The sequence below is a fragment of the Salmo trutta genome, chromosome 30 (assembly GCF_901001165.1).
Source record: "Salmo trutta chromosome 30, fSalTru1.1, whole genome shotgun sequence".
Lineage (NCBI taxonomy): Eukaryota > Metazoa > Chordata > Actinopteri > Salmoniformes > Salmonidae > Salmo > Salmo trutta.
In genome coordinates, this window is record NC_042986.1 from 41,177,257 (window position 1) to 41,204,330 (window position 27,074).

Consider the following 27,074-nt stretch of genomic DNA (forward strand, 5'->3'; position numbering starts at 1 on the left):
AGGGGCCTGAGGACACACAGTGTGTTGTGAAATCTGTGAATGCATTGTAATGTTTTAAAAATTATATAATTGCCTTCATTTTGCTGGACCCCAGGAAGAGTAGCTGCTGCCTTGGCAGGAACTAATGAGGATCCATAATAAACCCCAGGAAGAGTAGCTGCTGCCTTGGCAGGAACTAATGGGGATCCATAATAAACCCCAGGAAGAGTAGCTGCTGTCTTGGCAGGAACGAATGGGGATCCATAATAAACCCCAGGAAGAGTAGCTGCTGCCTTGGCAGGAACTAATGGGGATCCATGATAAACCCCAGGAAGAGTAGCTGCTGCCTTGACAGGAACTAATGGGGATCCATAATAAACCCCAGGAAGAGTAGCTGCTGCCTTGGTAGGAACTAATGGGGATCCATAATAAACCCCAGGAAGAGTAGCTGCTATCTTGGCAGGAACTAATGGGGATCCATAATAAACCCCAGGAAGTGTAGCTGCTGCCTTGGCAGGAACTAATGGGGACCCATAATAAACCCCAGGAAGAGTAGCTGCTGCCTTGGCAGGAACTAATGGGGATCCATAATAAACCCCAGGAAGAGTAGCTGCTGCCTTGACAGGAACTAACGGGATCCATAATAAACCCCAGGAAGAGTAGCTGCTGCCTTGGCAGGAACTAATGGGGATCCATAATAAACCCCAGGAAGAGTAGCTGCTGCCTTGACAGGAACTAATGGGGATCCATAATAAACCCCAGGAAGTGTAGCTGCTGCCTTGGCAGGAACTAATGGGGACCCATAATAAACCCCAGGAAGAGTAGCTGCTGCCTTGACAGGAACTAATGGGGATCCATAATAAACCCCAGGAAGAGTAGCTGCTGCCTTGGCAGGAAGTAATGGGGATCCATAATAAACCCCAGGAAGAGTAGCTGCTGCCTTGGCAGGAACTAATGGGGACCCATAATAAACCCCAGGAAGAGTAGCTGCTGCCTTGGCAGGAACTAATGGGGATCCATAATAAACCCCCAGGAAGAGTAGCTGCTGCATTGGTAGGAACTAATGGGGATCCATAATAAACCACAGGAAGAGTAGCTGCTGTCTTGGTAGGAACTAATGAGGACCCATAATAAACCCCAGGAAGAGTAGCTGCTGCCTTGGCAGGAACTAATGGGGATCCATAATAAACCCCAGGAAGAGTAGCTGCTGCCTTGACAGGAACTAATGGGGATCCATGATAAACCCCAGGAAGAGTAGCTGCTGCCTTGGCAGGAACTAATGGGGATCCATAATAAACCCCAGGAAGAGTAGCTGCTGCCTTGACAGGAACTAATGGGGATCCATAATAAACCCCAGGAAGAGTAGCTGCTGCCTTGGCAGGAACTAATGTGGGATCAAATATAAATACAAATTCAAATACAAATCAGAATTCGTTTTTCCCACGAAAGGGCTTTATTTCTGACAGAAATACTCCTCAGCAGCCTTATGCATTCCACCAATCAGTGAATTAGAACAGCCAACCTCCGCAGTTGGGTTAAAAGAGGAAGACACATTTCAGTTGAATGTCTTCAGTTGTACAAATGACTAGGTATCCCCCCTTTCTGTTGTATAACTGACTAGGTATCCCCCTTTCTGTTGTATAACTGACTAGGTATCCCCCCTTTCTGTTGTACAACTGACTAGGTATCCCCCCTTTCTGTTGTATAACTGACTAGGTATCCCCCCTTTCTGTTGTACAACTGACTAGGTATCCCCCTTTCTGTTGTACAACTGACTAGGTATCCCCCCTTTCTGTTGTATAACTGACTAGGTATCCCCCTTTCCCTTTCTGTTGTATAACTGACTAGGTATCCCCCCTTTCTGTTGTATAACTGACTAGGTATCCCCCCTTTCTGTTGTATAACTGACTAGGTATCCCCCCTTTCTGTTGTATAACTGACTAGGTATCCCCCCTTTCTGTTGTATAACTGACTAGGTATCCCCCCTTTCTGTTGTATAACTGACTAGGTATCCCCCCTTTCCCTTTCTGTTGTACAACTGACTAGGTATCCCCCCTTTCTGTTGTATAACTGACTAGGTATCCCCCCTTTCTGTTGTATAACTGACTAGGTATCCCCCTTTCTGTTGTATAACTGACTAGGTATCACCCCTTTCTGTTGTACAACTGACTAGGTATCCCCCCTTTCTGTTGTATAACTGACTAGGTATCCCCCCTTTCTGTTGTACAACTGACTAGGTATCCCCCCTTTCTGTTGTATAACTGACTAGGTATCCCCCTTTCTGTTGTATAACTGACTAGGTATCACCCCTTTCTGTTGTATAACTGACTAGGTATCCCCCCTTTCTGTTGTATAACTGACTAGGTATCCCCCCTTTCTGTTGTATAACTGACTAGGTATCCCCCCTTTCTGTTGTATAACTGACTAGGTATCCCCCCTTTATGTTGTATAACTGACTAAGTATCCCCCCTTTCTGTTGTATAACTGACTAGGTATCCCCCCTTTCTGTTGTACAACTGACTAGGTATCCCCCTTTCTGTTGTATAACTGACTAGGTATCCCCCCTTTCTGTTGTACAACTGACTAGGTATCCCCCCTTTCCCTTTCTGTTGTACAACTGACTAGGTATCCCCCCTTTCTGTTGTATAACTGATTAGGTATCCCCCTTTCCCTTTCTGTTGTATAACTGACTAGGCATCCCCCTTTCTGTTGTATAACTGACTAGGTATCCCCCCTTTCTGTTGTATAACTGACTAGGTATCCCCCCTTTCCCTTTCTGTTGTACAACTGACTAGGTATCCCCCCTTTCTGTTGTATAACTGACTAGGTATCCCCCCTTTCTGTTGTATAACTGACTAGGTATCCCCCCTTTCTGTTGTACAACTGACTAGGTATCCCCCCTTTCCCTTTCTGTTGTATAACTGACTAGGTATCCCCCCTTTCCCTTTCTGTTGTATAACTGACTAGGTATCCCCCCTTTCTGTTGTATAACTGACTAGGTATCCCCCTTTCCCTTTCTGTTGTATAACTGACTAGGTATCCCCCCTTTCTGTTGTATAACTGACTAGGTATCCCCCCTTTCCCTTTCTGTTGTATAACTGACTAGGTATCCCCCCTTTCTGTTGTATAACTGACTAGGTATCCCCCTTTCCCTTTCTGTTGTATAACTGACTAGGTATCCCCCCTTTCTGTTGTACAACTGACTAGGTATCCCCCTTTCCCTTTCTGTTGTATAACTGACTAGGTATCCCCCCTTTCTGTTGTATAACTGACTAGGTATCCCCCTTTCCCTTTCTGTTGTATAACTGACTAGGTATCCCCCCTTTCTGTTGTATAACTGACTAGGTATCCCCTTTCTGTTGTATAACTGACTAGGTATCCCCCTTTCTGTTGTATAAATGACTAGGTATCCCCCTTTCTGTTGTATAACTGACTAGGTATCCCCCCTTTCCCTTTCTGTTGTACAACTGACTAGGTATCCCCCTTTCTGTTGTATAACTGACTAGGTATCCCCCCTTTCCCTTTCTGTTGTATAACTGACTAGGTATCCCCCCTTTCTGTTGTATAACTGACTAGGTATCCCCCTTTCTGTTGTATAACTGACTAGGTATCCCCCCTTTCTGTTGTACAACTGACTAGGTATCCCCCTTTCTGTTGTACAACTGACTAGGTATCCCCCCTTTCCCTTTCTGTTGTATAACTGACTAGGTATCCCCCCTTTCTGTTGTATAACTGACTAGGTATCCCCCCTTTCCCTTTCTGTTGTATAACTGACTAGGTATCCCCCCTTTCCCTTTCTGTTGTATAACTGACTAGGTATCCCCCCTTTCTGTTGTATAACTGACTAGGTATCCCCCCTTTCTGTTGTACAACTGACTAGGTATCCCCCCTTTCGGTTGTATAACTGACTAGGTATCCCCCCTTTCTGTTGTATAACTGACTAGGTATCCCCCCTTTCTGTTGTACAACTGACTAGGTATCCCCCCTTTCTGTTGTACAACTGACTAGGTATCCCCCCTTTCTGTTGTACAACTGACTAGGTATCCCCCCTTTCTGTTGTACAACTGACTAGGTATCCCCCCTTTCCCTTTCTGTTGTATAACTGACTAGGTATCCCCCTTTCTGTTGTATAACTGACTAGGTATCCCCCTTTCTGTTGTATAACTGACTAGGTATCCCCCCTTTCTGTTGTATAACTGACTAGGTATCCCCCTTTCCCTTTCTGTTGTATAACTGACTAGGTATCCCCCCTTTCCCTTTCTGTTGTATAACTGACTAGGTATCCCCCCTTTCTGTTGTACAACTGACTAGGTATCCCCCCTTTCTGTTGTACAACTGACTAGGTATCCCCCCTTTCTGTTGTACAACTGACTAGGTATCCCCCCTTTCCCTTTCTGTTGTATAACTGACTAGGTATCCCCCCTTTCCCTTTCTGTTGTATAACTGACCAGGTATCCCCTCTTTCTGTTGTACAACTGACTAGGTATCCCCCCTTTCTGTTGTACAACTGACTAGGTATCCCCCCTTTCTGTTGTATAACTGACTAGGTATCCCCCTTTCTGTTGTATAACTGACTAGGTATCCCCCCTTTCCCTTTCTGTTGTATAACTGACTAGGTATCCCCCCTTTCTGTTGTACAACTGACTAGGTATCCCCCTTTCTGTTGTATAACTGACTAGGTATCCCCCCTTTCTGTTGTATAACTGACTAGGTATCCCACTTTCTGTTGTATAACTGAATAGATTTCCCCCTTTCTGTTGTACAACTGACTAGGTATCCCCCTTTCCCTTTCTGTTGTATAACTGACTAGGTATCCCCCCTTTCTGTTGTACAACTGACTAGGTATCCCCCCTTTCTGTTGTACAACTGACTAGGTATCCCCCATTCTGTTGTATAACTGACTAGGTATCCCCCTTTCTGTTGTATAACTGACTAGGTATCCCCCTTTCTGTTGTATAACTGACTAGGTATCCCCCCTTTCTGTTGTATAACTGACTAGGTATCCCCCCTTTCCCTTTCTGTTGTACAACTGACTAGGTATCCCCCCTTTCTGTTGTATAACTGACTAGGTATCCCCCCTTTCCCTTTCTGTTGTATAACTGACTAGGTATCCCCCCTTTCTGTTGTATAACTGACTAGGTATCCCCCCTTTCCCTTTCTGTTGTATAACTGACTAGGTATCCCCCCTTTCTGTTGTACAACTGACTAGGTATCCCCCTTTCTGTTGTATAACTGACTAGGTATCCCCCTTTCTGTTGTATAACTGACTTGGTATCCCCCCTTTCTGTTGTACAACTGACTAGGTATCCCCCCTTTCCCTTTTTGTTGTATAACTGACTAGGTATCCCCCCTTTCTGTTGTACAACTGACTAGGTATCCCCCCTTTCTGTTGTACAACTGACTAGGTATCCCCCCTTTCTGTTGTATAACTGACTAGGTATCCCCCCTTTCTGTTGTACAACTGACTAGGTATCCCCCTTTCTGTTGTATAACTGACTAGGTATCCCCCCTTTCTGTTATATAACTGACTAGGTATCCCCCCTTTCTGTTGTACAACTGACTAGGTATCCCCCTTTCTGTTGTATAACTGACTAGGTATCCCCCTTTCTGTTGTATAACTGACTTGGTATCCCCCCTTTCTGTTGTTTAACTGACTCGGTATCCCCCCTTTCCCTTTCTGTTGTATAACTGACTAGGTATCCCCCTTTCTGTTGTACAACTGACTAGGTATCCCCCTTTCTGTTGTTTAACTGACTCGGTATCCCCCCTTTCCCTTTCTGTTGTATAACTGACTAGGTATCCCCCCTTTCTGTTGTATAACTGACTAGGTATCCCCCCTTTCCCTTTCTGTTGTATAACTGACTAGGTATCCCCCCTTTCTGTTGTACAACTGACTAGGTATCCCCCCTTTCTGTTGTACAACTGACTAGGTATCCCCCCTTTCTGTTGTACAACTGACTAGATATCCCCCCTTTCTGTTGTATAACTGACTAGGTATCCCCCCTTTCTGTTGTACAACTGACTAGGTATCCCCCTTTCTGTTGTATAACTGACTAGGTATCCCCCCTTTCTGTTGTATAACTGACTAGGTATCCCCCTTTCTGTTGTATAACTGACTAGGTATCCCCCCTTTCTGTTGTATAACTGACTTGGTATTCCCCCTTTCTGTTGTACAACTGACTAGGTATCCCCCTTTCTGTTGTATAACTGACTAGGTATCCCCCCTTTCCCTTTCTGTTGTACAACTGACTAGGTATCCCCCCTTTCTGTTGTATAACTGACTAGGTATCCCCCCTTTCTGTTGTATAACTGACTAGGTATCCCACCTTTCTGTTGTATAACTGACTAGGTATCCCCCTTTCTGTTGTACAACTGACTAGGTATCCCCCCTTTCCCTTTCTGTTGTATAACTGACTAGGTATCCCCCCTTTCTGTTGTACAACTGACTAGGTATCCCCCCTTTCCCTTTCTGTTGTATAACTGACTAGGTATCCCCCCTTTCCCTTTCTGTTGTACAACTGACTAGGTATCCCCCCTTTCTGTTGTACAACTGACTAGGTATCCCCCCTTTCTGTTGTACAACTGACTAGGTTTCCCCCCTTTCTGTTGTACAACTGACTAGGTATCCCCCCTTTCTGTTGTATAACTGACTAGGTATCCCCCCTTTCTGTTGTACAACTGACTAGGTATCCCCCTTTCTGTTGTACAACTGACTAGGTATCCCCCCTTTCCCTTTCTGTTGTATAACTGACTAGGTATCCCCCCTTTCTGTTGTATAACTGACTAGGTATCCCCCCTTTCTGTTGTACAACTGACTAGGTATCCCCCCTTTCTGTTGTATAACTGACTAGGTATCCCCCCTTTCTGTTGTATAACTGACTAGGTATCCCCCTTTCTGTTGTATAACTGACTAGGTATCCCCCCTTTCTGTTGTATAACTGACTAGGTATCCCCCTTTCCCTTTCTGTTGTATAACTGACTAGGTATCCCCCTTTCTGTTGTATAACTGACTAGGTATCCCCCTTTCTGTTGTACAACTGACTAGGTATCCCCCTTTCTGTTGTATAACTGACTAGGTATCCCCCTTTCCCTTTCTGTTGTATAACTGACTAGGTATCCCCCCTTTCTGTTGTATAACTGACTAGGTATCCCCCTTTCTGTTGTACAACTGACTAGGTATCCCCCCTTTCCCTTTCTGTTGTATAACTGACTAGGTATCCCCCCTTTCTGTTGTATAACTGACTAGGTATCCCCCCTTTCTGTTGTACAACTGACTAGGTATCCCCCCTTTCTGTTGTACAACTGACTAGGTATCCCCCCTTTCCCTTTCTGTTGTACAACTGACTAGGTATCCCCCCTTTCTGTTGTATAACTGACTAGGTATCCCCCCTTTCTGTTGTACAACTGACTAGGTATCCCCCCTTTCTGTTGTATAACTGACTAGGTATCCCCCCTTTCTGTTGTACAACTGACTAGGTATCCCCCCTTTCCCTTTCTGTTGTATAACTGACTAGGTAACCCCCCTTTCTGTTGTATAACTGACTAGGTATCCCCCCTTTCTGTTGTATAACTGACTAGGTATCCCCCCTTTCTGTTGTATAACTGACTAGGTATCCCCCCTTTCTGTTGTACAACTGACTAGGTATCCCCCCTTTCTGTTGTATAACTGACTAGGTATCCCCCCTTTCCCTTTCTGTTGTATAACTGACTAGGTATCCCCCCTTCCCTTCCATTACCACCCATGTTCTAACAGGTGGTGCTCCCAGACAGGAGAGTGTTGTAACAGGCGGTGCTCCCAGTCAGGAGAGTGTTGTAACAGGTGGTGCTCCCAGTCAGGAGAGTGTTATAACAGGCGGTGCTCCAAGTCAGGAGAGTGTTATAACAGGCGGTGCTCCAAGTCAGGAGAGTGTTATAACAGGCGGTGCTCCCAGTCAGGAGAGTGTTGTAACAGGCGGTGCTCCTAGTCAGGAGAGTGTTATAACAGGCGGTGCTCCCAGTCAGGAGAGTGTTATAACAGGCGGTGCTCCAAGTCAGGAGAGTGTTGTAACAGGCGGTGCTCCAAGTCAGGAGAGTGTTATAACAGGCGGTGCTCCCAGTCAGAAGAGTGCTGTGTGATGTATGATCATTTCCTCTGAGAACCTTTTTCTTCTTTGATTTTTCTTATCATCCCTCGAGAGTATTTACCTCAGGCATCCTAGATAGTAGTTGTTTGTTTATCTCTCAGAAGAACTTTACCACCCACTTTATAACCAATGTGTAATCTTAACAAGCCAGTGTTGTTTATACAGTAAAGTGTTGTGTGTTGGAGGTAAGGTTTGGTGAGTACATAGCGTCTGAAACATTCAGGATGTTTTGTGAGTATGTAGCGTCAGAAAAATTCCAGAGGGGAGTTTGGATTATAATCCTCTGTGGGGAACCTGTCTGAGTCTGTTTTTTAAGTTTCAGTTTAGGTCGAGTCTGTGTCTAAAGCCCTGTTTATACCTGGTGCTAACATTCACAACCTGTTTGTGCCCACATTTTTATACTGAATCAAAAAATATAAACTCAACGTGCAACAATTTCAAAGATTATCCTGAGTTACAGTTCATAAGTAAGGAGATGATGGGGGGCTGTGGGAGGACCAATGAGTCAGGAGATGGTGGGGGGCAGTGGGAGGACCAATGAGTCAGGAGATGATAGGGGGGCAGTGGGAGGACCAATGAGTAAGGAGGTGATAGGGGGGCAGTGGGAGGACCAATGAGTAAGGAGGTGATAGGGGGGCAGTGGGAGGACCAATGAGTAAGGAGATGATAGGGGGGCAGTGGGAGGACCAATGAGTAAGGAGATGATGGAAGGGCAGTGGGAGGACCAATGAGTAAGGAGGTGATGGGGGGGCAGTGGGAGGACCAATGAGTAAGGAGATGATAGGGGGGCAGTGGGAGGACCAATGAGTAAGGAGGTGATGGGGGGGCAGTGGGAGGACCAATGAGTAAGGAGGTGATGGGGGGCAGTGGGAGGACCAATGAGTAAGGAGGTGATGGGGGGGCAGTGGGAGGACCAATGAGTAAGGAGGTGATGGGGGGCCGTGGGAGGACCAATGAGTCAGGAGATGGTGGGGGGCAGTGGGAGGACCAATGAGTCAGGAGATGATGGGGGGCAGTGGGAGGACCAATGAGTCAGGAGATTATGGGGGGGCAGTGGGAGGACCAATGAGTAAGGAGGTGATGGGGGGGCAGTGGGAGGACCAATGAGTAAGGAGGTGATGGGGGGGCAGTGGGAGGACCAATGAGTAAGGAGGTGATGGGGGGGCAGTGGGAGGACCAATGAGTAAGGAGGTGATGGGGGGGCAGTGGGAGGACCAATGAGTAAGGAGGTGATGGGGGGGCAGTGGGAGGACCAATGAGTAAGGAGGTGATAGGGGGGCAGTGGGAGGACCAATGAGTAAGGAGGTGATGGGGGGGCAGTGGGAGGACCAATGAGTAAGGAGGTGGTGGGGGGCAGTGGGAGGACCAATGAGTAAGGAGAGGATAGGGGCAGTGGGAGGACCAATGAGTAAGGAGGTGATGGGGGGCAGTGGGAGGACCAATGAGTAAGGAGAGGATAGGGGGGCAGTGGGAGGACCAATGAGTAAGGAGGTGGTGGGGGGCAGTGGGAGGACCAATGAGTAAGGAGAGGATAGGGGCAGTGGGAGGACCAATGAGTAAGGAGGTGATAGGGGGGCAGTGGGAGGACCAATGAGTAAGGAGAGGATAGATTTGTTAAGAAGTTAAAAGCATCCAAACCTGTTCCGACAGCGCCATATTAACCGTTCTTCACTTTGACCGTTTTTTACAGTTTTTGAATTAAATAGAACGTTTAAAAAAAAAAAAATCTCTTATCAAATTGGTTTTGTAGCGTAAACTGGGAATTTGATATTTTTAACTGATATTATGATTGTCTGTTTGTTTCAAAAACTGCAAAGTAGCTCAAATGCTATCAGTTCCATTTGAATGTTTACCTGTAAGCCCACAATCTTGACACATTTGCCATTATAACCATAACAATGAAAGTAATCTATCAACGTGGACTGTGAAGAGACACACACACAAAGGTACAGACACATATACATTGTGATATTGTTGTATGGTGGTGTTAATACATGTTGTATTGTAGATATGTAGTGGTGTAATAATGTTATATGTGTCACGGGTGTCGTAGGGATCGGACCAAAACGCAGCGGGAACGTGTAAACTCATCTTCTTATTTTATTAAAGAAGGGAAACACGTATACAAAAACAACAAACGACACTAAACAGTCCCGTCAGGTGCACGAACACAAAACAGGAAATAACTACCCACAAAACCCATAGAAAAAACACCCCTACTAAATAGGACCTTCAATTAGAGGCATCGAGAAACAGCTGCCTCCAATTGAAGGTCAAAACAATAAACTAGACATAGAAATAGAAAAACTAGAAAATAGAACATATAAATACAAAACATAGAACACAACCCAAAAACCCCGACAACACAAAACAAACACACCCCTGCCACTTCCTGACCAAACTACAATAACAAATAACCCCTTATACTGGCCAGGACGTGACAATATGATGTACTGTTTTATGTGTAATGTAAGTGCTTTATGTTTGGATCCCAGGAAGAGTAGCTGCCTTGACAGGAAATAATGGGAATCCCTAACAAATACAAATGTAAAATGTGTCAACAATATTATCTCAAACACTTAGTCAATAAAGTAGACTAAATAAATGAACTAGTCTGTTTAGATTATGTACAAATGTTAACAAGAACAAGATGTGCTTGGACAATATTCCCTTGAGTATGATGATCGTGACCCATTCCAAATGAATCCTCAGTTTAAAGCTAGAATCCTTAGTCACTCCATCCATTTTTGGACTTATAAATTAACAACATCTACTCATTTGATTGTTGAAGAATATAATTTATAAATGCTTCGTGAGCTTAGTTCAACTGTCACACTCCATGAGAACCCAGAATATAAGCTTGTTCTACTCCAATGTTTGTAAACAATGTAAACGTAAACAAATAATGTATAGCCTGAAAACATGGTTCGAACTATAGTGTTGATATCATGGATGGTCAGTCCTTGTATCCATAGCTCTGTCTGTGAATTTGAGAGTAGTTACATTTCTCCAGCCCCATGCCTTAGCTTTTTAGCAAAAACAAGGGTGGGGAGTTCACTTTGTTATTTTGTTTCAATTAAGGATTCTAGCTTTAAGCTAAACTTAACAATATTATGTACACCTGTCAATTCCTGACCAGTAAAAGGGGTTATTTGTTATTGTAGTTTGGTCAGGGCGTGGCAGGGGGTGTTTGGTTTGTGTGTTTCGGGGTTTTTGGGTTATGTTCTATGTTAGTCTATTTCTATGTTTATTCTAGGTTGTCTATGTCTATGTGGAAGTGTTTGGGATTGGTCTCTAATTGGAGGCAGCTGTATCTCGTTGCCTCTGATTAGAGACTATATTTAAGTAGGTTTTTTTTTTCTCATTGTGTTTCTGGGTGGTTATTTTCTGTTCAGTGTACCTGACAGTACTGTTTGGCTGTCGTGTTGTTTTTGTTTAGTGTTCTAAATAAAGTTAATTATGAGCACTCAACCCGCTGAGCCTTGGTCTACTGCCTTTGACGGCCATTACAACACCGTATAGAATTTACAACAATAATAAACAACTAGACAGGGAGAGAGAGAGAGAGAGAGAGAGAGAGAGCAGTTAAAGTTGAACGTCCAGACCATGACATTTCAGTCCATACAACTCTCACACCTCACAACTAAAAATTAATATGGCAATATTTGTATACAATGAGCCACTATTAGGGCAGTGTGCCATTGCCATTTCATGTGTGAAACATTTGGTAAAAGCTGGATTATAAATAGTCAATCAGAGATACAATTTGAAAAACTAGATTACTTCTTGGATTACTTTTCAGAACGGATGTTTACAAATTTTTTTTAATTCTCAATGACATTCAATTCAGAATTGAACAAAGGTGCAAATTGAAGTTTATTCCACCTGAGCGAGTCTGAACACCAATCAGAGACCACTATGATGACACACCAAATGATCACCACCAATCAGAGACCACTATGATGACACACCAAATGACGACCACCAATCAGAGACCACTTTGATGACACACCAAATGCGTTTGATGGATCCTTTTTTGTCTTCTTCTCATGCCTCTTAATGGGAAAGTAATCCAAAAGTAATCAGATTACATTACTTAGTTTGGGTAATCGAAAAGTTACGCTACTGATTGCAGTTTTGGACAGGTAACTAGAAACAGATTACAATTAGAAAGTAACCTACCCAACCCTGTCTGTGACTGAGCAGCGGGAAGCAGTTGGCTTCGGGGGCGTTGGATTCACAGAAGTTTCAATACCTCCTTTCAGTCACAGTTAGTGAGAGAGAAAGAGAGAGAGGTGTTTTTTGTCAAGAGGATTTCCATTGAAATGGAGTGCTTCAGTTTTTTTGTTCAGTTGATGTTGGTAAGCGTTGCCTCTGCCGGGATAGATGGAATACATTGGACATATACAGGTACATATTTATTCATTTATGACCTATTCCCTTTTAGTTATCTGTAGTTTTTTTGGATTCCAAATCCCTAGAAAGACCCCAAAGTCTTAAACTCATTAAAACAAATGTTTTTCATTTCAATTCATTATTAATTTATTAAAGATAATGAACTCTACTTTAACTCTGAAGAATGATGAATAGAAAGAGTTTGAGAATATAATAACAGAGACTGAAGGTTTTTTTTGCAATATGTTATTGCTGTTTTAAAATCAGTCATCATGATGACAAACAGGAAGTAAACACGATGATCAGGAACTGTATGTGATTATAGCTATGGAAGACAAGTAGGTCATTATCGTATTGTGTAACGTCTGTTCCCTTCAACCTGTCATTTGGTTCATGATGCAGAGTAGTACACTGTACTACCTCTCTTACAAACCACCGGTCAGACATTGTTTTTGTTGTGTTTTTTTTAGAGGTTTTGTGCTTACACCAAGGTGTTGTGAAGGTATGTCTACGGGGAGAACAGTGGGACTTCATACAATAGCAGTTAGGATACTTTTGCCCCCCCCCCTTCTCTTCCCCAACTGTCTGCTTGGACTATAGTTGAAAGCGTGGGCAGCCAATGAAAATATTGTGGCCAAGTTTACATTGTCTCATTCCTCATTCATCATCATCATCATCGTTGTAATCCACCCGCGCCATTCCGTTTCTCCCCTACGTCAGAAGGGGCCCTGGACCAAGTGCACTGGGCGGAGCACTATCCTGCGTGCGGTGGACGGAAACAGTCCCCCATTGACATCCAGAGGCAGAATGTACGACACAACCCCCGCATGATACAGCTCGAGCTCACAGGATATGATGCTCAGAGAGGCAACTTCCTCATGAAAAACAACGGACACTCAGGTAGATGTCTGAAATAACAAAAACTAAAAAAAATATATCATATTCCCAGTTTTAGTCTATACTGTTTTATTATATTGAATGAAGAGTCTATAAGTTTTCAAATAAAATTCTGGCAACAATAACATCTTAATGAGTGTATCTAAATGAAGTTAGGATTGCTTACTTTAACAATGAGACTACTCAAAATGTGGTCCTGTGTGACTCAGCAGGTAGAACAAGGCACTTGCAAAAAGCAAGAAATGTGGGTTTGATTCCCGCTGGGGCCATCCACATGTATGCACGCATGACTTGCTTTGGATAAAAGCGTCTGCAGAATGGCTTACGTCATAATTATTAAAATGTCATTTTGTGTTGTTGTGGCCAGTTGAAATCGTCCTCCCTCCCAGCATGGTGATCACCAAGGGTCTCCCCGGGCGCTACACGGCCGTCCAGATGCACCTCCACTGGGGCGGCTGGGACCTGGAGGAGAGCGGGTCAGAGCACACCCTGGATGGCATCAGATACATGGCAGAGGTGGGCTAATGCTACAGAAGGGTGTAAAACAGCTAAAACAAATAGAGGTGGGGCCGTGACTTGACCATAGTGGGCCTCAACAGCAGTGTTTGTGCCATCATGACACTCTTTGCCACTACTTGTCATGCCAACATCACAAGGAGTTGACCTGATAGCACTAACAGATCTGGGACCAGTAATAGTGACCGCTACCTCAACAGTGCATCTCAGTTATACTGATCTGGGACCAGGCTACAGCTACCTCAACAATGCTTTTCTATTCAAGGAGTAATTTATTTGGTTTTGATGTTACTAGAGGAACATAAGGCCTGTAATAAAGTTATCCTCTTGGGTCCTAGAGGAACACAGGGCCTGTAATAAAGTTATCCTCTTGGGTCCTAGAGGAACACAGGGCCTGTAATAAAGTTATCCTCTTGGGTCCTAGAGGAACACAGGGCCTGTAATAAAGTTATCCTCTTGGGTCCTAGAGGAACACAGGGCCTGTAATAAAGTTATCCTCTTGGGTCCTAGAGGAACACAGGGCCTGTAATAAAGTTATCCTCTTGGGTCCTGGAGGAACACAGGGCCTGTACTAAAGATATCCTCTTGGTTCCTAGAGGAACATTATTCCTTTATTTCAACAAGGTCTCTTTTACAGCTGGGCTCTGAGTATACATGTTTACACATACAGTTTAAGTACAATGATTAAGAAGCTTAACAAGACAAACAAAACGATCACAGATAACACAAAAAAAATACAGCAGCAGATTGTTACATTTACACACAGGTTATTCACCTAACAGCACAAGAACTTGCATTACCCGAAACAGTTACAAGCAATACAAAAATAAAAATGCTCCAATAAATATTTAAAATGGGCAACATAGGGCTTGTACTAACGTTGTCGAACGTTGCCGGTCTTGGGCTGCTTTCTCACCCTCTAGCCATGACAAGTGGATCTTCTTGAGTTGTTGTATGGATAAAGTACAGGTTAGTTTAGTCACTCTGATTTTCACAAACTGAATTATTACTGCGTAAACATTGTATATGGTTCCCTTCCAACAGGTTCGTCAATTGGAGCAACTTGCAACTTAGAGCTCATGATAAACAATGAGGTCATAGGTCAATTAGGACATATGTCAGATGGGCTGACTAATTTGTAGCCTAGTAGGCCTGTCTAAACTGGGGGTTTTGTGCAAAATGATCATTATTTGGCTAATGATGTGGGCCTCGAGAACCAAAAAAATGGGCCTGTGTGTTAGAAATGTCTGGGCAGATTTCTGGTCCCAGTTCTTCCCTGTGAACAATGTATTTGTTTTCTTTGTCCTCTGTGTCGCAGCTCCACGTTGTCCATTATAACTCTGATAAGTACAAGAGCTTTCAAGAGGCCAGCGACAAGCCTGATGGACTGGCAGTTCTAGCCTTCTTCTTCGAGGTGAGGTCTGGAGATCTGAGACCTGGTTCTCCATCTTCTTCTTTTACTTCTTCTTGTTCTTATGAAGGCTTCATAAAGCCTTCATAAGGCCTTCATAATGCCTTCATAAGGCCTTCATAAAGCCTTCATAAAGCCTTCATAACGCCTTCATAAGCACTACATAAATGTATTACAAAGCATCTATAACCGTATGTCGTAAATGTGGCATAACTGTGTGACATAATCATCAATGTCAAATGTGACATATTCCACTATGTCGAATGTGATATACAGTTGAAGTCGGAAGTTTACATACACCTTAGCCAAATACATTTAAACTCAGTTTTTCACAATTCCTGACATTTAATCCTAGTAACAATTCCCTGTCTTAAGGTCAGTTAGGATCACCACTTTATTTTTAAGAATGTGAAATGTCAGAATAATAGTAGAGAGAATGATTTATTTCAGCTTTTATTTCTTTCATCACATTCCCAGTGGGTCAGAAGTTTACATACACTGAATTAGTATTTGGTAGCATTGCCTCTTTATTGTTTAACTTGGGTCAAAAATTTCAGGTAGCCTTCCACAAGCTTCCCACAATAAGTTGGGTGAATTTTGGCCCATTCCTCCTGACAGAGCTGGTGTAATTGAGTCAGGTTTATAGGCCTCCTTGCTCGCACACGCTTTTTCAGTTCTGCCCACAAATTTTCTATAGGATTGAGGTCAGGGCTTTGTGATGGCCACTCCAATACCTTGCCTTTGTTGTCCTTAAAGCCATTTTGCCTCAACTTTGAAAGTATGCTTGGGGTCATTGTTCATTTGGAAGACCCATTTGCGACTTCCTGACTGATGTCTTGAGATGTTGCTTCAATATAATAATTTTCCTCCCTCATGATGCCATCTATTTTGTGAAGCGCACCAGTCCCTCCTGCAGCAAAGCATCCCCACAACATGATGCTGCCACCCCCGTGCTTCACGGTTGGGATGGTGTTCTTCCTCCAAACATAATGATGGTCATTATGGCCAAACAGTTCTATTTTTGTTTCATCAGACCAGAGGATATTTCTCCAAAAAGTACGATCTTTGTCCCCATGTGCAGTTGCAAACCGTAGTCTGGCTTTTTTATGGCGGTGTCAGGTGTGTGCGTACTGGTAGCGAAGTCAGGTGCAGGAGAGCAGAGATTTGTGAACAGGCGCACACTTTATTGAGGCAAAAGTGCAAAACGCGCAAAACAGTCACAAGAATTATGTTTAACAATAAACATCTTCATGAAAAATACCACGGAAAAAACAAGCCAGTCTGGAGCGTCAACAATAAACACGTAACACAAACAATCTTTCACAGACATGATGGGGAACAGAGGAATAAATACATGTAGATTAATTGGGGAATGAAAACCAGGTGTGCAGGAAACAAGACAAAACAAATGGATACATGAAAAATGGAGCGGCAATGGCTAGAAAGCCGGTGACGTCGACCGCTGAACGCTGCCCGAACAAGGAGAGGAACCGACTTCGGCGGAAGTCGTGACAGGCGGTTTTGGAGCAGTGGCTTCTTCCTTGCTGAGCGGCCTTTCAGGTTATGTCGATATAGGACTTGTTTTACTGTGGATATAGATATTTTTGTACCGGTTTCTTCTAGCATCTTCACAGGGTCCTTTGCTGTTGTTCTGGGATTGATTTGCACTTTTCGCAGCAAAGTACGTTCATCTCTAGGAGACAGAACGCGTCTCCTTCCTGAGCAGTACGACAGCTGCGTGGTCCCATGGTGTTTATACTTGCGTACTATTGTTTGTACAGATTAACGTGGTACTATCAGGCGTTTGGGAATTGCTCCCAAGGATGAACCAGACTTGTAGAGGTCTACAATTTTTTTTCTGAGGTCTTGGCTGATTTCTTTTGATTTTCCCATGATGTCAAGCAAAGAGGCACTGGGTTTGAAGGTAGGCCTTGAAATACATCCACAGGTACACCTCCAATTGACTCAAGTGATGTCAATTAGCCTAACAGAAGCTTCTAAAGCCATGACATCATTTTCTGGAATTTTCCAAGCTGTTTAAAGGCACAGTCAACTTAGTGTATGTTAACCTCTGACACACTGGAATTCTCATACAGTGAATTATAAGTGAAATAATCTGTCTGTAAACAATTGTTGGAAAAATGACTTGTGTCTTGCACAAAGTAGATGTCCTAACCGACTTGCCAAAACTATAGTTTGTTAACAAGAAATGTGTGGAGTGGTTGAAAAATTAGTTTTAATGACTCCAACCTGAGTGTATGTAATCTTCTGACTCCAACCTGAGTGTATGTAAACTTCTGACTCCAACCTAAGTGTATGTAAACTTCTGACTCCAACCTGAGTGTATGTAAACTTCTGACTCCAACCTGAGTGTATGTAATCTTCTGACTCCAACCTGAGTGTATGTAAACTTCTGACTCCAACCTGAGTGTATGTAAACTTCTGACTCCAACCTGAGTGTATGTAATCTTCTGACTCCAACCTGAGTGTATGTAAACTTCTGACTCCAACCTGAGTGTATGTAAACTTCTGACTCCAACCTGAGTGTATGTAAACTTCTGACTCCAACCTGAGTGTATGTAAACTTCCGATTTCAACTGTAAACTTGTGCTTTATAAAGGGTGACATGTAAAGAGAAGTCATGTTAGTCACATGACATCTAATCTCATTCCCAGACACTTCGGCCCAAATGCGCTAAAGTTCTGGTGGATCAACTCCTCAAACTTGTTCATTAGTTAGGGTTTGTTTTAAAAATCACATTTTAATAAGATCAATTGTGCAAATAGAATGGGTGGGGTTTAGCTAGAATTATGACTTTGTGGCTGTGTTAACTAGTGACGACCAGGGGGAATGTTTTTGCTAGCAAAGGACATAGCCTGATGACAAATACTTTACTCAGTGAGGTCACTCTAAATGATTGATATCCCAGGCTTATATGTGCTGTGTGTTCAATAGCCTGGAGACGAAGTTACACCCAGAAACACTAACCTTGATGAAAGCCCTCAACCTACAGAAACACTGACCTTGATGAAAGCCCTCAACCTACAGAAACACTGACCTTGATGAAAGCCCCCCAACCTACAGAAACACTAACCTTGATGAAAGCCCCCAACCTAACGAAACACTAACCTTGATGAAAGCCCCCCAACCTAAAGAAACACTAACCTTGATGAAAGCCCCCAACCTATAGAAACACTAACCTTGATGAAAGCTCCCCAACCTAAGAAACACTAACCTTGATGAAAGCACCCCAACCTAAGAAACACTAACCTTGATGAAAGCCCCCAACCTTGATGAAAGCCCCCAACCTACAGAAACACTAACCTTGATGAAAGCCCCCCACCTAACGAAACACTAACCTTGATGAAACACTAACCTTGATGAAACACTAAGCTTGATGAAAGCTCTCCAACAACATAAAGTAATTGAAAGTGGCTTTCTTATGGAACCAAGTTACATGTTCCTGAGTACACAAACACGCACACAACAATTTAACAAGCCATACCGTGCGGTGTTTGGTCCAGTCAGCTAATTGACACATTCACCCACTGAAAAGATCAGCCACAAAATGTTGGCACCATTGTAACAGGATGTGATTAAGCCTTGGTCTCCATGGGAACAGAAGAGGAATAGCCGGTGCGGTAGTCTCAGGTTGGACTACTCCAAATCATCTTGGCTCTGACGCACACTGTCACGTTTGTCTGAAATTGCTCTAAATTGCAATAAATAAAGGATAATTTACTAATTTGTTGCTGTCCAGTGGCACCACAGTGGGCATTTGATTTGCTAACTTATCACATGTGCACGTACTGCGCTAACCAAACAACACTGCAGGGCATGCACACTGACTTAAAGGGCAACTACACTCAAAAATCAAAGTTTGTTCGATTTGTCCCAGAACTCAAAAGTCATCTTCTGATGTGGTTTAGTGTTGTGAACACAGAACATTTAATTCAGCTGTTTTTCCATTCAAAAAGTGTCAAAAACAGGGGGAAAACAAGAATTTTGGCGGGAAATCCAAAAACTGGAAAAACAAAATAGAGAAAACTGAATTTGGGAAAAATACAGAATTAGGCAAAAAGTAAATATACATTTTAAAAGGCCTTCGAACATTTTTTGCTGTGCATGACTGCACTTTAGAGTGTCATTCTGCAGCACAGTATTTTGGGGAAAGTTGAGGTCAGGTCCAATATTGGCTATGCATCCAAGAGGGAAAGAGGTTGGGCCATCCTAGAGAGAAACCCAGAGAGGAACCAGGCTCTGAGGGGTGGCCAGTCCTTCATACTTCCATAAACAATGTTCAACCGGTACCAATTACCTTCAGATGAGTCCTGTGACATAGAGAACACCATTGTGTTTGTGAGAGTCTCCCCTTTCCATAGCATGATCATAATAGATCAAACCGTTTGGATGCTACAGACGTTTCAGTGAGAAGACTCATTTTCGTGATGCCTCACAGTCTGACAAACATCGCTCTAGCTCTGTCACTTTTCACCGCAGACGAGGAAGTGTTACTTAAGCAGATGCAATGGATTGAGACGCATCCAATGCAAAATACAGATGTCTCAAGCTTGAACTGATGGATTTTGATGGGGATTTTTATCTCTCCTGTAGCCCCGTTGCCAGTCTGTTTATCTCTCCTGTAGCCATGTTGCCAGTCTGTTTATCTCTCCTGTAGCCATGTTGCCAGTCTGTTTATCTCTCCTGTAGCCCCGTTGCCAGTCTGTTTATCTCTCCTGTAGCCATGTTGCCAGTCTGTTTATCTCTCCTGTAGCCATGTTGCCAGTCTGTTTATCTCTCCTGTAGCAACGTTGCTTATTTATCTCTCCTGTAGCCATGTTGCCAGTCTGTTTGTCTGTTTATCTCTCCTGTAGTCATGTTGCCAGTCTATTTATCTCTCCTGTAGCCATGTTGCCAGTCTGTTTATCTCTCCTGTAGCCATGTTGCCAGTCTGTTTATCTCTCCTGTAGCCATGTTGCCAGTCTGTTTGTCTGTTTATCTCTCCTGTAGCCATGTTGCCAGTCTGTTTATCTCTCCTGTAGCCATGTTGCCAGTCTGTTTGTCTCTCCTGTAGCCCCGTTGCCAGTCTGTTTATCTCTCCTGTAGCCATGTTGCCAGTCTGTTTATCTCTCCTGTAGCCATGTTGCCAGTCTGTTTATCTCTCCTGTAGCCCCGTTGCCAGTCTGTTTATCTCTCCTGTAGCCATGTTGCCAGTCTGTTTATCTCTCCTGTAGCCATGTTGCCAGTCTAATTATCTCTCCTGTAGCCATGTTGCCATCCTGCCTCTGCTTTAGCCAATGTGTGGTTGTTTTGTAGTTTTGTTCTGCCAAGAAGTTTTAGCAGTTAGTTTGATCGACACCTAGCCTAGCACGAACCATACTGATCTCTCCCAACACGAATACAGAATGTGAGAACGACATCAGGATGGTTCGTACGAGGCTAATCGACACCAACTACAGCGATTTTATCAACAACCTAACAAATTCTCTCCTGTGTCCTAGTTGCCAGTCAGGCCTGTTTCTGTTTCTTAGCCAATGTGTGGCAAGGACACCATGATGTAGCCTAGCAATACTGAATCCATCACATTCCTGTTCGTATGTTTGTGTTTTTCCGTTTTAGGACGGACATTTTGAAAACACCTACTACAGTGATTTCATCAACAACCTGGAAAAAGTCAAGTACACAGGTGATTTGGGTTCTTTCAAATATTACTGAATCTTTCTACATTAATAACAGTATTACTGAATGTATCTACATTAATAACAGGTATTACTGAATGTATCTACATTAATAACATTAGTTATGAATTTATATACAGTACCAGTCAAAAGTTTGGACACACCTACTCATTCCAGTGTTTTTCTTTATTTTTTTTACTATTTTCTACATTGTAGAATAATAATGAAGAAATCAAAACTATGAAATGACACATATGGAATCATGTAGTAACCAAAAAAGTGTTAAACAAATCTAAATGTTATATTTGAGATTCTTCGAAGTAGCCACCCTTTGCCTTGATGACGTCTTTGCACACTCTTGGCATTCTCTCAACCAGCTTCATGAGGTAGTCACCTGGAATCACGGGGGGCCAGCACAGAAAAAAAATGTATGAAATTGTATGAAATGTATGCATTCACTACTGTAAGTCGCTCTGGATAAGAGCGTCTGCTAAATGACTAAAATGTAAATGTAAATGAATGCATTTAAATTAACAGGTGGAATTTATTTGTGGAATTTGTGGAATTTCTTTCCTTCTTAATGCGTTTGAGCCAATCAATTGTGTTATGACAAGGTAGGGGTGGTATACAGAAGACCAAGTCCATATTATGGCAAGAACAGCTCAAATAAGCAAAGAGAAATGACAGTCCATCATTACTTTAAGACCTGAAGGTCAGTCAAGAACTTCTAGGGTTTCTTCAAGTGCAGTCGCAAAAACCATCAAGCGCTATGATGAAACTGGCTCTGGTGAAGACCGCCACAGGAAAGGAAGACCCAGACTTACCTCTGCTGCAGAGGATAAGTTCATTAGAGTTAACTGCAACTCAGATTGCAGCCCAAATAATTGCTTCACAGAGTTCAAGTAACAGACACATCTCAACATCAACTGTTTGATGCTCATTTTCTTTCTTCACTTCTTGTGTTGTTGTACAGGCCAGTCCCTGAACATATCAACCCTCAACGTACGTTCAATGCTACCTGAGAACCTGAACCATTTCTTCAGGTACCAGGGCTCTCTCACCACCCCTCCCTGTTACGAGAGCATTCTGTGGACTGTGTTTGACACACCCATCACCCTCTCTCACAACCAGGTAACCCTGCTCTCTCTCTCTCTCTCTGTCTCACACAAACCTGCTGATGTGTAAATTAACTTTTGAATTCACCAAAAATTGGAAGTGAACTCTTAAACTCTGCACCAAGCCTCCATGAAAAGCTGATAAACAACCCTGTGAAAGATTTAATCATTCATTCATCCATTTGATTGATTGATTGATTGATTAATTCATTCTCCTCTCCTCCTCCACTCCTCTCCTCTGCTCTCCTCTCCCCTCGTCCAGATCAGGAAGTTGGAAAGCACTCTGATGGACATGGCCAATAGGACTCTGTGGAATGATTACCGCATGGCCCAACCTCTCAACGACCGCGTGGTCGAGTCCTCCTTCCTGCCTGGCCTGAGGAAAGGCGGTATGTATAACCTGCTCTTAGGGATTCAATAGATCAACTAAACTGATCAAATATTATCATATATATATATATATATTGTGGCCTGCTGGAGGTCATTTTGCAGGGCTCTGGCAGTGCTTCTCCTGCTCCTCCTTGCACAAAGGCGGAGGTAGCGGTCCTGCTGCTGGGTTGTTGCCCTCCTACGGCCTCCTCCACGTCTCCTGATGTACTGGCCTGTCTCCTGGTAGCGCCTCCATGCTCTGGACACTACGCTGACAGACACAGCAAACCTTCTTGCCACAGCTCGCATTGATGTGCCATCCTGGATGAGCTGCACTACCTGAGCCATTTGTGTGGGTTGTAGACTCCGTCTCATGCTACCACTAGAGTGAAAGCACCGCCAGCATTCAAAAGTGACCAAAACAGCAGCCAGGAAGCATAGGAACTGAGAAGTGGTCTGTGGTCCCCACCTGCAGAACCACTCCTTTATTGGGGGTGTCTTGCTAATTGCCTATAATTTCCACCTGTTGTCTATTCCATTTGCACAACAGCATGTGAAATTTATTGTCAATCAGTGTTGCTTCCTAAGTGGACAGTTTGATTTCACAGAAGTGTGATTGACTTGGAGTTACATTGTGTTGTTTAAGTGTTCCCTTTATTTTTTTGAGCAGTGTATATATATATATATATATATATATATATATATATATATGTGTGTGTGTGTGTGTAGATACAGGTCTTGCTGTATATGATAGGAAGTGGATCTGGTTGTCCTAATTATGCTGTAACCTTCATTTGAAAAGACAGTATGTATCTTCAGTTTGCTCCACTTTTCATGCACCATGGTTTGAAAGCGAGGTAGACAGCATCTTGGTCCCTTCAAGGCAGCATGTATCTATACTTGACCAGCTGAACAGGACTGGCGGTATCAGGACTGGCTGAACAGAACCGGCTGTACCGGGACCGGCTGTGTCAGAACCGGCTGTGTCAGGACCGGCTGTGTCAGGACCGGCTGTACAGGACCGGCTGTACCGGACCGGCTGTACCGGACCGGCTGTACCGGGACCGGCTGTGTCGGGACCGGCTGTACAGGACCGGCTGTACCGGGACCGGCTTTGTCGGGACCGGCTGTGTCGGGACCGGCTGTACCGGGACCGGCTGTGTCGGGACCGGCTGTGTCAGGACCGGCTGTGTCAGGACCGGCTGTACAGGACCGGCTGTGTCAGGACCGGCTGTACAGGACCGGCTGTGACGGGACCGGCTGTGTCGGGACCGGCTGTACCGGGACCGGCTGTGTCAGGACCGGCTGTACAGGACCAGCTATGTCAGAACCGGCTGTGTCGGGACCGGCTGTGTCGGGACCGGCTGTGTGCTAAGGAAAGGAATGGATATATTCCACCCTTAGGCAGAAACATTGAGAGCTAGAGAGCTCTGTGCATCAAATCCAGTGGTGGTAGATATAGATACGGTGCATTCAGACCTTAGGCAGAAGCATTGAGAGCTAGAGAGCTCTGTGCATTAAATCCAGTGGTTGTAGATATAGATACGGTACATTCAGAAAGTATTCAGACCCCTTGACTTTTTCCACATTTTGTTACGTAACAGACTTATTCTAAAAATGTATTAAATTGTTTTTTTCCCCCCTCATCAATCTACACTCAAAACCCCATAATGACAAAGGAAAAACAAGTTTTTAGAAATAAAATATCTGAAATATTACATTTACATAATTATTCAGACCCTTTACTCAGTACTTTGTTGAAGCACCTTTGGCAGCGATTACAGCCTCGAGTCTTAGGTATGACTCTACAAGCTTGGCACACCTGTATTTGGGGAGTTTCTCCCATTCTTCTCTGCAGATTTTCTCAAGCTCTGTCAGGTTGGATGGGGAGCGTCGCTGCACAGCTATTTTCAGTTCTCTCCAGAGATGTCCTTGAGTGGCTCAGTCCGGGCTCTTGCTGGGCCACTCAAGGACATTCAGAGACTTGTCCCGAAGCCACTTCTGCGTTGTCTTGGCTGTGGGCTTAGGGTCATTGTCCTGCTGGAAGGTGAACCTTCGCTCCAGTCTGAGGTCCTGAGTGCTCTGGAACAGATTTTCATCAAGGATCTCTCTGTACTTTGCTCCGTTCATCTTTCCCTATTTTCTCTCTCTCTCCCTCGCTCTCTCTCCACTCAGCGTTCTGTCGCCATGATGAAATAGAATCAAAGCTCCTGAAGATTGAGGGTCTGATAACTTCTCTTGGAAAACACATACGTTCAAGTAAGAGTTTTCTCTATTTACCTTTAAAAGTAGAGCAAAACGAGGGAAGGTTTAAGTGAACTGACTCTTGGAACTTTGTTTTTGTTCATGTAGGTGCAATTGGGGATGCAAGGCCTTCCGGACCTGGTGAGTAGTTAGGTATGAGTACATCGTAAGCTATGAGGTGCTCTTACATATCAACATGGTGAGTAGTTAGGTATGAGTACATCGTAAGCTATGAGGTGCTCTTACATATCAACATGGTGAGTAGTTAGGTATGAGTACATCATAAGCTATGAGGTGCTCTTACATATCAACATGGTGAGTAGTTAGGTAGGAGAACACCGTAAGCTATGAGTTGCTCTTATATATTATGTGTAATAACACCAATGTGTTATTACAATAATAGTTACATTAATAGTTACATTAATAGTTCCAATAGTAGTTAGAACATAACTACCACACAGGTACATGTCGTGTATAGGGTAACACTTTACATGAAGTTGTTATTTTCTGATTTCTATTTTATGACTTATATTTAGAGAATGATTGTTTAGTAGTCGTATAGCAATCTGTCTTCTGTATCAAATGTTAACCCTATCACTCCTGTCCCCCCTTTTAGAGCCCAGAGCGATGTCTCCCCTGGTGCTCCACTTCCCACAGAGCAACACAGAGAGTTATGCCCGGGCCCACCTGGCTCACTCCATGGACCTGCACTCCTTCACCGCCTGCATGCACCTGAGGACGCGCCCTGGATGGGTTCACACTGTCCTGTCATACTCCAGCCAGGGAAACGACAACGAACTGATGATCACCGTGGGATATGAGGTGGGTGGGGAGGAGGGAAGGTGGGAAGGAGGGAGGGATGGAAAGGAGGAGGGAGGGATGGATGGATGAAGCAAGGGTGGGAGGGAGGGAGGAGGGAGACAGGGAGCGATGGATGGATGGAAGGAGGAGGGATGGATGGATGGATGAAGCAAGGGTGGGAGGGAGGGAGGAGGGAGACAGGGAGCAAGGGAGGGATGGAAGGAAGAGGGAAGGATGGATGAAGCGAGGGAGGGAGGAATGGATGAAGCGAGGGAGGGAGGCAGGGAGGAGGGAGGGATGATGAAGCGAGGGAGGGAGGCAGGGAGGGAGGAGGGATGATGAAGTGAAGGCGGAAGGGAGGAGGGAGGGAAAAGTCATTAAGACTTATTTCTATTTTTCATGTGATCCATCCAGGTGGGTCTGTGGATCGGCAACGAGTTTGTCAACCTGCCCCACAACTTCCACTCCCGTGACTGGGCCAACTACTGCGTCACCTGGTCGTCCCACTCCGGGGGTGCTGAGCTGTGGATCAACGGTGTGGTGGGGGAGGAGCAGTACCTCCAGAGGGGATACACAGTCAGCCCAGCAGGGGTCTTCATCCTGGGGAAGGACCAGGACGGCTTCCTGGGGATCTCGGACACGGACGCCTTCGTGGGTCAGATAACGGATGTCAACGTGTGGGACTACGTTTTGAACTCGTCTGAGATCCGTGAACAGATGTCCTGTGAGGACACCACCTCTCCCAGGGGGAATGTGTTTAGCTGGGGGGTCACACCTCTGAGTCTCTATGGAGGGGTGCAGCTGGAGACAGACTATAGGTGTCACTGAGGGGAGGGGTGCAGCTGCAGCACAGCATCCTGGGTGGTGTTCAACAGGGCACAACGTAGCAAAACGCTTTGAAACTGAAATAAAATATAAATGATGTCCAGTCAATATATCAAATCTATACTTTACTGCTACTGACTATTGAGTATGAAGGATAACTCATCTATTTGAGACATGGGTAAGAGGTTCAGTATAACAATGTTTATTGTATAAGGGAAGGGAATCGCAGAAGATCTCTAAATGTCTGTGTGGGCTCAGAGCATCAGCCATCTATCGTATTGGTATCTTTTGTTTTCTTAATAAAGTTCTATATTAAAGCATCTTGTGTTTATTTTATTAAATCTAACAGACATGTATCGTTAGACACACTACAAAGCCAGTGAACTACAAAACAGACACTCAAGGCAGATATCACAGAAATAAATTACAATGATTTTTAAAAAAAACACAATTTAATTTAATAAATATAGATTACATCAACTGGTTCCAGGCCACTCTGTCATCTTTCAAACAGAAGAGCCTGTTATTTTCTTCTCCTTTCTTCTCTCCAACAGACCCCTTGTTAAATGGCCATAATCCACCTCCTTAGAAGGCCGTGACCTTCCCTGCCATCTCCTGTCTCTGATTTGATTGGCACGTCTCCTACTTGTATCTCTACCTGGTTCCTTGTGAGCGAACATCCGACTGATCTCCAGGAAGGTCTTGTTCTTGGTCTCCGTGA

General features: G+C 44.0%; 1 protein-coding gene across 2 annotated transcripts in view; it reads left to right on the plus strand.

Moving 5' to 3' along the window:
* LOC115168702 (carbonic anhydrase 6) overlaps window positions 1-26,673 on the plus strand; it is a 61,354-nt gene extending 34,681 nt beyond the window's left edge. The window contains exons 1-11 of one of the 2 annotated variants that reach the window (XM_029724203.1): window positions 12,081-12,512; window positions 13,218-13,397; window positions 13,762-13,910; window positions 15,229-15,324; window positions 20,941-21,007; window positions 21,973-22,130; window positions 22,377-22,503; window positions 24,659-24,742; window positions 24,836-24,868; window positions 25,344-25,549; window positions 25,943-26,673. In XM_029724203.1, coding sequence (XP_029580063.1) covers window positions 12,428-12,512; window positions 13,218-13,397; window positions 13,762-13,910; window positions 15,229-15,324; window positions 20,941-21,007; window positions 21,973-22,130; window positions 22,377-22,503; window positions 24,659-24,742; window positions 24,836-24,868; window positions 25,344-25,549; window positions 25,943-26,356 — 1,599 coding nt within the window. In that variant the 5' untranslated portion in view covers window positions 12,081-12,427 and the 3' untranslated portion in view covers window positions 26,357-26,673. Of the gene's footprint in view, window positions 1-12,080; window positions 12,513-13,217; window positions 13,398-13,761; window positions 13,911-15,228; window positions 15,325-20,940; window positions 21,008-21,972; window positions 22,131-22,376; window positions 22,504-24,658; window positions 24,743-24,835; window positions 24,869-25,343; window positions 25,550-25,942 lie in introns of those variants that run through there. The other variant, XM_029724202.1, reaches the window with a different exon arrangement.
* The last annotated feature ends 401 nt before the right edge of the window (window positions 26,674-27,074 follow it).